At 45.1% G+C, this 16,005-nt stretch overlaps 1 protein-coding gene across 1 annotated transcript in view; it reads right to left on the bottom strand.

Moving 5' to 3' along the window:
• Positions 1-7,597, bottom strand: part of Pcsk9 (proprotein convertase subtilisin/kexin type 9) — a 29,095-nt gene extending 21,498 nt beyond the window's left edge. The window contains exons 1-4 of the mRNA XM_046451070.2: positions 7,123-7,597; positions 3,410-3,601; positions 2,649-2,772; positions 127-260 (exon numbers count right to left, since the gene is read on the bottom strand). Of these exons, the coding sequence (XP_046307026.1) occupies positions 127-260; positions 2,649-2,772; positions 3,410-3,601; positions 7,123-7,374 (702 nt within the window). The 5' untranslated portion in view covers positions 7,375-7,597. The remainder of the gene's footprint in view (positions 1-126; positions 261-2,648; positions 2,773-3,409; positions 3,602-7,122) is intronic.
• Between the last annotated feature and the right edge of the window lie 8,408 nt (positions 7,598-16,005).

Genomic DNA, 16,005 nt, shown 5'->3' with positions numbered 1-16,005 from the left:
AGTAAAGAAGGGACAGTGGCTGCTGGGTTATGCAGACGCAATGCTCCAGGGAGGGGGTGGTCCCCACCAGCTCCAGGAGGGGAGTGAGAGATGGGGGCAGCCTTCCCACCTGAGGGTCATGCTCACCTGTCTGTGAAAGCGTGTCCCATCCTCCTCAGGTACATTCTCAAAGTCGGTGACAGTGACCCTGCCCTCGATTTCCCGGTGGCTGCTCTGGATGCTGGTGTCCAAGAGATAAACCTCCACCAGGCCACCTCCATCTTTCCAAGGCAGCGTTTGTGGGAGAGGATACCCATGAGGTCAATGTTATAACTACTGCACACAAACTGTCTACCACATCCCAAGTCCTGCTGTAAGCACCGTGAATACATAAATTCGTTTAATCTTACAAAAATTCAGGCTATGTGCTGTTAAGTCTTTATTTTATAAGACGGATACAGTAAGGCATAGAAAGGCATAGAACTGTCCAAGGCCAAGTAGCTGGCAAATGACAGAGACAGGAAGTGAACCAAGGTCTCTGACTCCATAACACTAACAAAAAGGGCATTCAAAACACAATAAATATGATAGTGTAAATAAACCAAGCCCATATTTATAGCCTTTGAAAGGCCACTGATCCAGTTGAAGAGTTCAAGAAGAAAATCAGGTCCACCTGAGCTGGCCAGCTCATGTCACTGAGGAAACGGAGGTTGGGAGAGGCTGCATGAATCTGTGCCTCTTGGCACCAGGTCTGTGCATTCTCTGTTACAACCTTCTTCTAAGGCTGCCATGGTGACCCACTGAAAATGCTTCATTTTCAATGTGACATGATGTCACATCTCATGACAGGACCAAAATGTGTATTAGTTATGTAGAGCTGCTGTAACAAATTACCCCAAACCCAGTGGCTTACAATAGACATTCTGTCACAGATACAGAGGCCAGAAGTTCAAGACCAAGGGGTTGACCAGGCCATACTCCCTGCAAAGGCAATAGGGAGCCTCTTCCAATTCCTAGTGGCTACTAGCATTCCTTGGCTTGTGGTCACATCCCTCCAGTCTCTGCCATCACTCCACACGGCCTCCTCTTCTGTATGTCTCAACTGTCTTTCTGCCTTTTTTACAAGGAAAGGCACTGGATTGAGAAATTTCTGGACAGTCCAGGATGATCTCATCTCAATATCCTTAATTACATCTAATTAGACCTTTATTCCAAATAAGGTCACATTCACAGGCTCTGAGTGTGTGTATCATTCAGTCTGTGTCAGAGCATCTCAGTGGCTTCTCTGAGATCCCACACTAATTTCAATCAAGGTCAGCCCCCCTCCTCTGTCTTCCCACCATACAATACCACACTGCCAGAGCTGGGCTTGCCCCAGCTGTCATCTCTCCATCCTCTATGCTACTGTCCACTGTACCCTGTGGCAGGAGGAGACTGTAGAGAAGAAACCTCTCTCATCTATGCCTCTAGTTTGTGGTATTTGGAGACAGCATCCTTTGAAGCTTATTCAGGAGCACAGCTTTCCCTCATTCCTGCTTGGCTGGGGCCTCTCTGCCCTCTGGCTCTTGGGTGTGGACCTGGGATCCCGGGGGCCTTAGGACTCACCTGGAGAGGTGCACCTGGGTGGCAGGCAGCTCCTCCTGCAAAACCAACCTGGCACTTTCCGCTACAGTCTGCCCAGACCAGGCCCCCACCTCTGCAGCGGCCACCCATGTCAGGTGCTCCATCTCCTCACCCTCTACCTTGTGCACAACCCCTGACCTGTCACAAGGACAGCAACTCAGAAGCCACTGCACCTTTCAGTTCCCAAAGCATTGGTACATGCTTCACCTCACTGGAGCCTCACAACAACCCTGAGAGGAGGACAGGGACAGGTTACTGTGCCCATTTTACAGATCAGGAAAAAGAGGCTCAGAGAGGGAAGCAGCTCCCAAAGACCTGCAATTATCAGAGAAGGGGTGGAAGCTGTGCTCACCCCGAGATCTGAGGCCTCACTCCGTGTTGTACCGACTCTCCACAGAGCTCAACCTCAGGCCATGGGCACCTCAAACTCAACAAGGTCCAACTAGAACTGATCTCCTCCCCTAAGCAGGTGCATTTACAGCCTTCCCCAACTCAGTGTCCCCCATGGGGCCCTGTCACGACCCAGGCCATTCTTCTTGGCCTCTCCTCCTCGCCCTTCATAGGCAGGCTGCACCAGGCAGAAGGAAGCATGGCTGCAAGACCTGCAGGGGATGTGGCATGGCCCACACAGGGAGACCCAGACAGTCTAATGGAGCTGAAGGCAGGATGGGCAGGTGAGGAGACCGAGAGCTAGGTGGGGGCAGTCCAGACGGGGCCATGTCTGTCCCACTCAGAGGTCTGATCCTGTCTGCAGGGCTGGGCATTCAGACACCATGAGTCATGGTCAGATGTAGCCTTTCCCAAGACAAGTGTAGCCTTGGAGAGGAGAGGTGAACAAGAGCTTCTAGAAGGTGAGATAGCATCGCTTAAGGAAAAACACCTGCATTCTGGGTGGAGGAAGAGAAAGCAAGAGGGAGCTATTGGAACCAGAGCAGAAGAGATCAGCAGAGTATGCTGAGTCCCAAGCCTCTGAGAAGAAGAGAGACCACAACAGAGCAAGGGCATTCGCACAGGGTGCGGAGGGCCAGGCACAACGGGGGTCTTACGGGGGGCTCTTTGTTCCGTGGCCTGGTAGTGTGCAGGGATGATCCGCTCCAGGTTCCACGGGATGCTCTGGGCAAACACAGAGGAATCTTCCTCAATGTACTCAACATGGGGCAACCTCAGGGCCTGCAGAAGACAAAGGTCAGGGGACTCTGCTTCAGAGCCATTTGGCCAGCACCACCTGATCAAACCTGTCCCCATGTCATTTTATACAAGCCCTTTTATATGCTTTTTAAAAAATATTTTTTAGTTGCCAATGGAGTTCTTACTTTATTTATTTATTTATCTGAGGATTGAACCCAGGGCCTCACACATGCCAGGCAAGTGCTCTGAGCCACAACCCCAGTCCCCTTTTATATGCTTTTATGAAATGGTTGAGGCTCCAGCAAATGTCCCAGGGCCTTGTCCCTATAGGGGACAAGTAGTAGATACTTCAGCACAAAGGCCTCCAGCCAGCAGACTGCCAGGTTAGACACCAGCTAACCCACATAGAAGCCAACTCCTAGCTATCTGCGTGGTCCTTTATGAGCCTTGGAATTCTCATTTCAAATTCAGATGGACTGGGGATGGCCAGGCTTCTAAGGCATCTACCCATTGAGCCAGCAATCATGGGGCTTGGTACCAGTGGTACACTTGGTATATACTCAGTAATTACTTGTGTCTCCCCCCGATTTTTAGCAATGGGCACACTAATGTCAATGCTCAACATGCAAGTGGCATCCAGCCCCTTCAGAAAGTGCCATGCCCAGAGAGGGTGACTCACCAGGTCCAGCAGGTCACTGCTCATCTTCACCAGGAAGCCGGGAAAGAGGTCGTGGAAGAGATGCAGGACCTTAGTGAGGTAGCCCCGGCGGGCGGCCTGGGCCTGCAGACGTCGGGCCACACGCTCCGTCTGCCATCGGTGGCTTTCCTCCCCCAGCACCACCACATAGGTGCCCGGCAACCTCCAGGCATCCTGGCCCCAAGCAAGGAAGGGTAACGTTAATAACATTAAAATCCCCAAAATCTCCTTCTGCTCGACTGAGCTACCCTTTATCTTTATGCTATCAGAGCCCCACTCCCTTCCCCCCCCCTCATTTTGCTCTAGCCAAAAAGGTTTCATTCAACCCTTGATTTTCTGAGTCTGGCTTAATTCATTTAGCATGACATTCTCCAGTTCCATCCATTTACTAGCAAATGCCATAATTCCATTCATCTATAAAGCACCAGTTAAAAAAAAAATACCAACAAGCCCTGCCCTAACCTTATCCCCCTCTGTTTACAAATTAGGATTATGACAAAAGAATCACAATGGAGTGTAGTAAACTATAACCAGAATTTACCAAATTAGGACTGAAAAGCAAAACCCACATATAAGCCAACTCTTAGCATTATCATAGTTTATACACTTCAGAGTTTGTCAGGCACAAAGGGGAACTGTGGGGTACACTCAACAACAAAGTCTCTTCTGTAACCTCTCTAGGGACAACCCAGGCCTGGTCATTCCTGGTAGCCCTGCCCAAAGGCCAGCCACTCCCAGAAGCCTTCCCAGTCACACTCCCTCCCTAGTACCCCTGTCAGAAAAAAATCACTTCCTCCCCATCCTAGTACCTCCATGACTCCCCTTCAGAGGCAGTGCAAAAGAGAATATCCACGGGCTTTGGAGCCAGAAAAATGTGGACCTGAATCCCATCTCCAAGGTTTACTGGCTGTGTGGCCATGAGCAAGTCACTCAACCTTTCTGAGCCTCCAATGTCTCCTCTGTATTACAAGAACCACAATACCTATGGAACAGGCCTGCTGTCAAGGCCAAGAAAGAAGTTTGTATAATGCAGGCAGAAGGCTGCAGAATGTCAGAGATTTGTTTGGTCTTGATCTTGCCGGATATAACTTGTCTCAAGCAGACACACCTGCAAGCTTCCATGGTTCACCACAGACTGATGAATAAAGTTCAGTCTCCATGTCCTCCCTGGCCACTCTGTCTCAACGTACCTCTGCAGCCTGCCGCCTGCATCTCTGTCTATGCACTCTAGCAGAGGAGAGTCCACAGCCCTTCATTCAAAGTTTTAGGACCAGAAGGGTCTCAAGAATCAGAATTCATTTGGATTTAAAAGTCAGTAATGGGTAACCAGGGAGCCAGCTTCGAGGAGTCTGCACCTTCTTCTATACAGTCAAATGTAGCATCTGTGCACAAGTGGAATCAACAAAGATCATGAATAATCTCGTGTCAGGTTCAGGCTAGGATGTACCACTGAATAGATTGCAAAATGCCTTTTGCTTTCAGAGATGAAAGGCAGAAAAGAACCCAGAAAGTCTGTCAAAGGAAAGATTTTTTTAAAAGTGAGGTGGCAGGAGATAAATGACAATGTCACAGCTAAGATCAACCAGCTTTGGAAGTAAAACCTGGGGAGGAAGCAAAGAGCAGGACGGACAGGAGGAGAGACGGCTCAGGATGCTCCAGTAGCGAGGCCCATGGGGAACACTTTTCTGAAAATAAAGCAAATGGGACATCCAAGGGACCTTTAAAAAGTTTTGAAGCTATGTGACTCTAGTTAACAATAATAAATGGCATATCTCAAAATAGCTAGAAGAGAGGATCTGGAATTTTTTCACCACAAATAAATGCTAAATGTTTGATCATTGCACTTTACCTACGAGTACCCACATATCACATTGTACCCCTATGAATATGTACAATAACTATGCCAATTAAAAATTCTAAATATATAAAACTAAATCTAAAAAAAAATACCTATTGTTTTCAGAATGCTTTATACTTCAGGAGATGGAGATGTTACTGCTTCCTTAAGCTCCACTTCTGCCTTTCCCATATCTGGACCTTGTTGATGCGGCTCCCTCCCTTAGAGTAAAATTCTCCTGCCACCTTCATTGTTGAGCTCCTGTTTATGGTCAGAGACCCATGTAAGGTGCTCGCCACTAAATGAAAATGTTGTGAATCAGGAGGACGCTCTGCACAGTTCAACAAGATTTCTCGGAAGCCTCATTCCAACGCACCAGGGAGTTGGTGCACCTCCATTCTGGGCCTCGGTTTCTCAGGATGAAAATAAAGGATAGGCCTAAAATCCTTTTGTCTGCCAAAAGCATTTTCATTTTAAATTCTATTCCCATGAAATATTCATTGCATGGAAGAAAAAGTGAACTTCACAAAGTAGCTTTTCCAAACTTCCCCCAGGGAAGAAACAGCCTCAAGCATGTGGCCAGGTGGTTGTCCAGCCTCCTTTCACTGGCCTCCCAAGATGGGGTACTCACTCCTGCCGGAACAGTTATTTGGGGGTAGGAGAGACCACAGCCTCAGGATATTCTCTACAGGTGAAAGGATCAGGGGGAAAGAAGAGGGTGCTGGGAACTGAATGAAGGCCAGACACTATGCCAGCACACAGAAGAGCAGGCCAGGCAGCTTTGAGCACAGAATCCTCATTTGCCCACCACCCACCAACCCAGCTGTGCATGGAGGGTGTGGCCAGGTCACACTGCAACCAGGGACATAACTACCTGCATCAAGTAAGTGCTTCTGGTTCTTACATCCAGGAGTCATTCAGGGGTCACCAGAATTCCTTTCCCTTCATCCCTTTCAGAAAGGATTGTCATTTCCCCTTTAATAGAGGCTCAAGTTTAAGCACTTTGCCAAGCTCCATACAGCTAGAGAGAAGCAGCCAAGGATAACCCCACGTCTGATTCAAAGCTCAGGTAACATTACTTCAGCCGAACCCTCGAAAGGTTATAACAGCCCCACCCTAGGCAGGAGCTTCCTACAAAACAGGCCAAGGGCAAGCAAAAGTTCAGGAACCTGCCACGCCCACCCTAGGAGACCCGCATCTGCCTGCAGGACTCAGCTCCAGGGTCCTGGCTGCCTGGCGCACCAGCCGCCGAGGTCCCCAGTACTGAAAGCCCTTCCTCCTACCAAAGATCCCGTCAACCTCGAGAATAATGCGACCAGTTCCTCTTCAATTTGTTCTTTTCTTTAGCTGAAAAAATGTGCCTCAGTTGGACTTCTAAGGCACCAAGGACTTGCCTCCCGCCCCCATCCTCCACCCCTATATAAATGATGCCCTCTCCCCAGTACCCTCAACACTCTCCTCTGGGGAGACTCCCAGAACCAAGTCAGAACGCACAGGAATAAGCCTGCTTCCTCTGCACCCCGGGCCATTCTAAGCGCGCTGCGGTGTTGACTCCTTCACCTCTTGGAGCTGCACGGCCGACCTCGTGGCTGACAGTCCCCCGCATCCACGCTACCCTTCCACCGCATCGTGCAGCCGCACGCTCCAGCGCGTTCCCAAGCGCTGCCAGTGCTCTTTCGCCAACTACCTAGCCTGTCCTCCCCAGACCGCGCCAAGCCATCACAGGACCAGCAGAAGACTCTCTGAGACCTTCACTCCAGCCCCTCCCTTACACTGGGAAACTGAGCAGGAGAAGAAGCGGCATCCCCACAGGTCCCGGTGGCAAGTTCGCCACCGCCTCCCACCCCAGCGCCCGCACCTTGGCGCAACGGTGGAAGGTGGCAGTGGCCATGTGCGGGGCCGATTCGGCGGGGCCGTCCTCCTCCGAGGGAAAGGCGAGTACCAGCTCCTCATAGTCGCCGTCCTCGTCCTCCTGGGCGTGGGCGTTCGCGGGGCCCAGGAGCAGTAGCAGCAGTACCAGCGATGGCAGCGGCCACCGTGGCCGCGTAGAGCTGCTGGTGCCCATCAGGGCGATTTGCGTTCCAACTGCTGGAGACCCAAGAGACCGCATCCTCTTCTTGGAAGGAGGAAGGACGTGAGTGAGCGGGAGCTCAGGACCCAGCTGCGCGCCAAGAGTGCTGGGGCTCGCGGCTGTCACTTCCCGCCCGGGCAGTCGGAGTCTGGCTGCAGGGATCCCTCCCACAGGCTTGGACCCAGAGGGGAGTGGCGTTGAGACTGCCTGAAGCCACGGGTGCCTCGACGTCGGGGAGGAAACTTTCTGGGGTGTGGGTGCTTGACGCCCCGGTCCAGGAGATCACGCCACCGGAGCCCCATCGGACGATCCTATCTGATTAAACATTAACGGAGCCCTGAGACTGGAGGATCAGGTTTCGGCCTCGCCCTCCCCAAACAGCGTCACTTTACGCTCATAGGGAGTAAAAGACAATCCCAAATCCTAATTGGGCTGAAAGCTGGGCCTGCGCTCGGAGTTGTCCCGTCTCTGCCTCTCACCCTGCGACCTGCCAGAGATGCCAGACTCCGAGTTCTGTTGGCCCACCTCGCTAGTGGTTCCGGGGTCTGCCTGGCCACCTGTCAACCATGCCTTCTCTGCTCCCTCGAACGATGTTGAACAACCTCCCTGGGCCCTCCTCCTTCCTGTGACCGGTGACCCTTCCTAATCAATCTGACTGCACACTCATCACTGCCCACTGAATTCTTTGCAAGGACTGTAACTTGACATCCTAAACTCTGCCCAGATCCCTCTCTGGCCTCTGTCCCTTATGCACCTTACACTTGTACTTCACCATAGCTGTACCTTGAAGACACTGCTTCCTTTTGATTTCCAGCCTACTGCATTTCAAAGGAGTCTATTCGGTGTTTAAATCTTCCAAGATGGCATATAGATACATTGGAAATTCCACTGTAGGCACAAGCTCAGTATTTCAAACAATTCATTTTGCAATTCATTTTGCACAGATTCCTTTTATGCACCATGTCCAAGAACTCAACAGGACAAGGTCCAGTAGATGCCTACTGTGTGCCAGGCAGGAGAATGCAAAGGGGAAAGGGAAGCTCAGGCCCTGGGTTGCTGTGTGACAAAACATAAGGTGCACTCTTCCCAGAAGCAAAAAACAAAGGTGGCTTTAGGATCCCACTCTGTAGATGTGCAGCATATTCTCAGGATAGAATCTGGATCTTAGAGTCCAAATTGCTGCCCTTTCCATCTTGTTTGGAAAGACCTCACTTCAGAGGGCTCACTGAACAAAAGCTATATAACCAGGGGGTTGACAGTGGCCTCTGGGAGGTGAGACCAAAGCTACCCGCTTTAGTTCTTTTGCTTCATCCCCCAACCAAACACCCCACCACTCTGGCACAAAACAGGAGCTCATTACAGTTTGCTAAAAGGGGAACTGGAGGCTCTCCTTCCTGTTGCCAGTAAACAGAATTGTATTTCAAACTTGCTGTTGGCAGCTTCCTCATCAAAGTCCTCCTCCTGTAGCAAGAATTGCTAAGAATAGCTGGGAGCAAGCCTTCCCCATGAAAGGCTTCTCACCTGTCAGGGGTTCCCAATGTGTACCCAGAGGATGATGATGCATATGCACAGAGGGACTGGGATGTCTTCAGGCAAGGAGGGGACCCATGTCCAGTAGGCACCAGGGGTGTTTGTATAGAAGTGGGGGAGGAAGGAAGCCCCACAGGCACCCTGGGCTCCTCAACAGATGGAACCAGAGGGGCAATCACTTCTCATCCCACATCCTCCACTGCACTCTTTGGGGGACCAGCCCCAGCTGGGCCTTCTGCCACTTGGCAGGTTTTCATCCCTCATTAATTATCTTTCACTGTAAATTGCCCAAAGCAGCTATGTCACTTCTTCCTTCTTTTCAGATCTGGTCCCTCAATCCTGGCCACTGATCACCAGCCTGCTGCCCTGGGTACAGGCAGTCAAGTTCAAAGGGATATACAGGGAGAAGTTTGTCTTCTTCCCATCCTGAACCCTATCTTCCTAGAAGAAAACACTGTTACTTACGGCAGTGCGTTGACTAGTGTCCCCCCAAAAGATATGTTCACTCCTAACCCCTGGGTACCTGTGAATAGGACCCTATTTGGAAAGAAGGTCTTTGCAGATGTAATTGAGCAAAGAACCCCACGATGAGATAGATAATCCTGGGTTTAGGGTGGGCCCTAAATTCAGTGGTTGGTTTTATAGAGAAAGGATGAGATACATGTAAGACACAGAGAGGGTCTAAGGGGAGAAGCCCACCTAAAGATGGAGGCTCAGGCCTGGGTGATGCTGACATAAGCAAGGAAAGCCAGGAGCCACTGGAAGCTGGAGAGCCACGGAAGATTCTCCATAGAGCTTCGGACAGTGTGGCCCTGCCAACCCTCCATGGCAGACTTGTGGCCTCTAAACCTTCAAGAGAACAAATTTATGTTCTTTGGAGCCACCCAGTTTGTAGGGTTTGTTACAGTATCCCTAGGAAAATGATCCACCCACTTACTATCTTTTTGGAGATATGCTATTTTTGTTAAAATATTTGTAAATGACCTTTTAAACACTTATTTTATGATTTGTGTGTGTGTGGGGGGGAGTACCAGGGATTGAACCCAGGGACACTTAACCACTGAGCAACATCCCAGCTCTTTTTAAGATATTTTATTTAGAGACAGGGTCTCACTGAGTTGCTAAGTGCCTCCCTAAGTTGCTGAGGCTGGCTTTGAACTCGCAATCCTCCTGCCTCAGCCTCCCGAGCCACTGAGATTACTCATGCGCGCCACTGCACCCATCTTGATTTATTGTTAACCTTTTAGTTATATTGGGAACACCTTAATCTCTTAGATCCTGGGGCTCTTATGTCTTTTTCTCCCCACGACTTTTAATTGGTGCATTATAGGTATACATACAGATAGGATTTGTTGTTACATAATCACACATGCACACAATTCAACAATATAATTAGGCCAATATCACTCCCTAGCACTTTGCCCCTCCTTCTCTACCTCTGATCTATCCCTTGGTCTATTCCCTCTACTGATCTCCCTTTGATTTTTAGGAGATCCACCCCTGACTTTTTTTTCCTTCTTCCTCTCTAGCTTCCGTAAATGAGAGAAAACATTCCACCCTTAACCTTCTGAGTTTGACTTATTTCACTTACGATGATGGTCTCTAGTTCCTTCCATTTTCCTACAAATGCCATGGTGTCATTTTTATTTATGGCTGAATAAAACTCCATTGTGAACATATACATCACACTTCTTTATCCATTCAGACAATGATGGACACTGGTTCCATAACTGGGCTCTTGTGAATTGTGCTGCTATAAACATGACTATGCATGGGTCACTATACATGATGGCTTTGATTCTTCAGGATAAATACCGAGGAGTGGGACAGCTGGGTCGTAGGGTGGTTCCATGCCTAGCCTTTTGAGGAAAATCCATACTGATTTCCATGGAGGTTGTACTAATTTACAGCCCCACCAACAGTGTAAAAGTGTTCCCTTTTCTCCACATCCTGTCCAGCATTTATTATTATTTGTGTTCTTGATGACTGCCATTCTGACTGGTGTGAGATGAAATCTCAGCGTAGTTTTGATTTGCATTGCCCTAATTATTGATGATGTTGCACATTTTTTCATGTATTTGTTGGCCATTTGTATTTCTTCTTTTGAGAAGTGTCTGTTTAGTTCATTTGTTCGTTTATTAATTGGGTTATGTGACCTTTTGGTGTGAAGTTTTTTGAGTTCTTTGTATATCCTAGATATTACTCCTCTGTCAGAAGAGTAGCTAGGAAGATTTTCTCCCACTCTGTAGGTTCTGTCTTTGCATTCCTAATTGTTTCCTTTGCTGTGCAGAAGCTTTTTAACTTGATGCTACTCCATTTATTAACTCCTGGCATTACCTCCTGAGCTGTAGGGGTCCTATGGAGAGGGTTGTTGCCTGTGCCTAAACGCTGGAATGTTGGCCCTAAGATTTCTTCTAGGAGTTGTAGTTTCTGATCTAATTCCTAGGTCTGTGATCCATTTTGAGTTGATTTTTGTGCGGGGTATAAGGGCTTAGTTTCATTCTTCTACACATGGATAACCAGTTTCCCAACACCATTTGTTAAATTGTCTTTTCTCCAAGGCATGTTTTTGGCACCTTTGTCAAGGATCAGATGACTGTATCTGTGTGGGTTTCTCTGAGTTTTCTATTCTGTACCATTGATCTATGTGTCTGTTGTTATGCCAGTACCATGCTGTTTTTGGTACTGAAGCTCTGTAGTATAATTTGAAGTCAGGTATCATAATGTCTCCAGTATTGCTTTTTTGGCTTAGAATTGCTTTGGGTCTTCTATTCTTCCAAATGAATTTTAGCACTGTTTTTTTTTTCTAGTTTTATGAAAAATATTATTGGTATTTTGATGGGAATTGCATTGAACCTCTATCTTGCTTTTGGTTGTGTGGCCATTTTAACAATATTAATTCTACCTATCCATGAATATGAGTAGTGCTTCCATCTTCTGAGGTCTTCAATTTCTTTTTTCAATGTTCAGCTCTTACCTTAATAGTTTTCATTAGGGAGATGTTTCGTCTCCTTGGTAGATTTATTCCTAGTTTTCATGTTTTTTTAAAACTTTTTTTGAGGCTTTTCTGAATGGAATTGTTCTCTTGATTTCTTTCTCAGCAGACTTCGCTGTTGGTATATAGGAGAGCTATTGTTTTTTGTATGTTGGTTTTGTAAGCTGCTCCTTTGCCAAATTTGTTTATTAGCTCCATCTGTCTTTTGGTGGAGTTGTTTGAATCTCCTATGTATAGAATCACATCATCTGCAAACAGTGATAATTGGGCTTCTTCTTTCCTGTTTGTATCCCTTTTCTTTCCTTCTCTTGCCTAATTGCTCTGGCTAGAATTTGTAGCACTATAATAAAAGGAAATGGTAAGAATGGAATCCTGATCTTATCCCAGATTTCAGTTTTTTCCTACTTACTATGATGTTTGGTTTGGGTTTTTCAGACTTTACTGATATTAAGTTAAGTTCCTTCTATCCCTAGTTTCTTCAGTGTTTTTATCATGAATGGGTGCTGAATTTTGTCATAGGCATATGTTGAAATGACAAATTGATTTTTGTCCTTTATTGTGTTTATGTGATGAATTACATTTATTTATTTGCCTATATTAAAAAGTCCTTGCATCTCTGGAATAAAACCAGCTTGATCAAGATGTACAATCTTCTTGATCTGTGGTTGAACATGATTTGCTAATAATTTTTTTCTTTTTTTATTGGTTGTTCAAAACATTACAAAGCTCTTGACATATCATATTTCATACATTTGATTCAAGTGGGTTATGAACTCCCATTTTTACCCCGTATACAAATTGCAGAATCACATCGGTTACACATCCACGTTTTTACATATTGCCATACTAGTGACTGTTCTATTCTGCTGTCTTTCCTATCCTCTACTATCCCCCCTCCCCTCCCCTCCCATCTTCTCTCTCTACCCCATCTACTGTAATTCATTTCTCTCCCTTGTTTTTTTCCCCTTTCCCCTCACATCCTCTTATATGTAATTTTGTATAACAATGAGGGTCTCCTTCCATTTCCATGCAATTTCCCTTCTCTCTCCCTTTCCCTCCCACCTCTCGTCCTTGTTTAATGTTAATCTTTTTCTCATGCTCTTCCTCCCTAAATCTGTTTTTAGTTGCTCTCTTTATATCAAAGAAGACATTTGGCATTTGATTTTTAGGGATTGGCTAGCTTCACTTAGCATAATCTGCTCTAATGCCATCCATTTCCCTGCAAATTCCATGATTTTGTCATTTTTTAGTGCTGAGTAATACTCCATTTTGTATAAATGCCACATTTTTTAAATCCATTCATCGATTGAAGGGCATCTAAGTTGGTTCCACAGTCTAGCTATTGTGAATTGTGCTGCTATGAACATCGATGTAGCAGTATCCCTATAGTACGTTCTTTTAAGGTCTTCAGGGAATAGTCCGAGAAGGGCAATAGCTGGGTCAAATGGTGGTTCCATTCCCAGCTTTCCCAGGAATCTCCATACTGCTTTCCAAATTGGCCACACCAATTTGCAGTCCCACCAGCAATGTACAAGTGTACCCTTTTCCCCACATCCTCGCCAGCACTTGTTGTTGTTTGACTTCATAATGGCTGCCAATCTTACTGGAGTGAGATGGTATCTTAGGGTGGTTTTGATTTGCATTTCTCTGACTGCTAGAGATGGTGAGCATTTTTTCATGTACTTGTTGATTGATTGTATATCCTCCTCTGAGAAGTGTCTGTTCAGGTCCTTGGCCCATTTGTTGATTGGGTTATTTGTTTTCTTATTGTTTAATTTTTTGAGTTCTTTGTATACTCTGGATATTAGGGCTCTATCTGAAGTGTGAGGAGTAAAGATTTGTTCCCAGGATGTAGGCTCCCTATTTACCTCTCTTATTGTTTCTCTTGCCGAGAAAAAACTTTTTAGTTTGAGTAAGTCCCATTTGCTGATTCTTGTCTTTAACTCTTGTGCTATGGGTGTCCTATTAAGGAATTTGGAGCCCAACCCCACAATATGTAGATCGGAGCCAATTTTTTCTTCTATCAGATGCAGAGTCTCTGATTTGATATCAAGCTCCTTGATCCATTTTGAGTTAACTTTTGTGCATGGAGAGAGAAAGGGATTCAGTTTTATTTTGTTGCATATGGATTTCCAGTTTTCCCAGCACCATTTGTTGAAGATGCTATCCTTCCTCCATTGCATGCTTTTAGCCCCTTTATCGAATATAAGATAGTTGAATTTTGTGGATTGGTTTCTGTGTCCTCTATTCTGTACCATTGGTCCACCCGCCTGTTTTGGTACCAGTACCATGATTTGCTAATATTCAATTAGTATTTTTTCATTTGAATTCATCAGGAATATTGGTCTGTAGTTTTCTTTCCTTGATGTGTCCTTATCTGATTTGATATGGATATGATACTGATTTCATAGAATGAATCCGGCTGTGTTTCATTCCTTTCTAGTTTATTGAATAATTTGAGGAGTACTGTCATTAGTTCTTCTTTAAAGTTTTAGTGGAATTCAGCTGAGAATACATCCTGGTCTTGGCTTTTCTTTGTTGGAGGGATTTTTAGTACTGCTTATATCTCATTATAAGTTATTGATCTATTTAGGTTTTCTCTGTCCTCTTGACTTGGTTTTGGGATATTGTATTTATATAGAAATGTATCCACTTCTTCTAGATTTTCCAATTTATTGGAGAATGAGTTTTCAAAATAGTCTGTACTGATCTGCTGGATTTCTGAGATGTCTGCAATGATTTCTCCTGTTCATATCTAATTTTATTAATTTGGGTTTTCTCTCCTTTTCTTTTAGTTAGTTTATCAATCTTGTTTTTCTTTTCAAAGAACCAACCCTTTGTTTCATGGATCCTTCGTATTTTTTTTTATTCTCAAGTTTATTGATTTTAGCTCTGACCTTAATTTTCCTTCCTTTCGCTGGATTAGGAATTCTTTTTTTGGTTCTTCTTTTTCAAGGGTCTTGCGATACATCATTAGGTGGTTTATTTAGGATCTTTCCGATTTTCTTACGTAGGTACTCTAGCTATAAAACTTTCCCTTAGAACTGCCTTCATTGTGTCCCAGATGTTTTGGTATGTTGTATCACTATTCTCATTTGAGACTGAGAATTTTTAAATTTCTCCCTTGATTTCTTCTATCACCCATTTATCATTCAAAGAGTATTGTTTGGGGCTGGGGATGTGGCTCAAGTGGTAGCGTGCTCACCTGGAATGTGTGCGGCCCGGGTTCGATCCTCAGCACCACATACAAACAAAGATGTTGTGTCTGACGAAAACTAAAAAAAATAAATAAATACTAAAATTCTCTCTCTCTAAAAAAAAAAAAACAAAGAGTATTGTTCAATTTCCCTGTGTTTACATAGTTTTTGTAGGTTTGTTATGTTGATTTCTAATTTCATACCATTGTGATCTATTAAGATACTAGGAATCAAATCAATTTTTGGTATTCACTCAGAGCTGCTTTGTGGCCTAAAATATGGTCTATTATGGAGAAAGTCCATGAGTCACAGAAAAGAAAGTGTATTTTAGCTGTTGTTGGGTGAAATATTCTATAGATGTGTGATATAAAATTTTTCATATCCAAAGAGTCTTTACTGAGTTTATGAATTGGTGACCTAATGGTGAGAGAAGTATGTTGAAATCACTCAGTATTATTGTACTCGGGTCTTTCTGAGGATTCAATTTGAGTAGTATTTCTTTTATATAATTAGTTGCACATACATTTGGGGCATAAATATTTATTTTTGTTATATCTTCTTGTTGTATTGTTTTCTTTACCAGTATGTAGTGAGTTTCTTTGTTCTTCTGCTTAATTTTGGTGTGATAGTTGGATCTTGTTCTGCCAGCTTTTATCCTTTAATTCAAAAGTTGAGACCATTTACACTGAATGTAATTATAGATAGATGTTAATTAATTTCTGCCATTTGTATTTATTTATACTGCTTCGTTTGATCCTGTATCTCTTTTGTTTAGCTAGTTCTCAGATGAGATTTGTCAATTGTGAACTCTGAGGTTTATTTTTTTATTTCTTCTGGGTGAATATTTCTTTAAGTAAGTTCTGTAATTCTGGTTTAGTTGTCATGAATTCTTTTATTTTCTGGTTATCTTGGAGGGTTCTTATTTCATCTTTGATTCTGAAGGATAAC

The sequence above is a fragment of the Marmota monax genome, unplaced genomic scaffold, assembly GCF_021218885.2.
Source record: "Marmota monax isolate L192 unplaced genomic scaffold, Marmota_monax_Labrador192_F-V1.1 WCK01_AAM20220418_F8-fsc00023, whole genome shotgun sequence".
NCBI classification, from domain to species: domain Eukaryota; kingdom Metazoa; phylum Chordata; class Mammalia; order Rodentia; family Sciuridae; genus Marmota; species Marmota monax.
The sequence above is the reverse complement of the archived record's forward strand: the minus strand, read 5'-3'. Positions and strand labels throughout refer to the sequence as shown.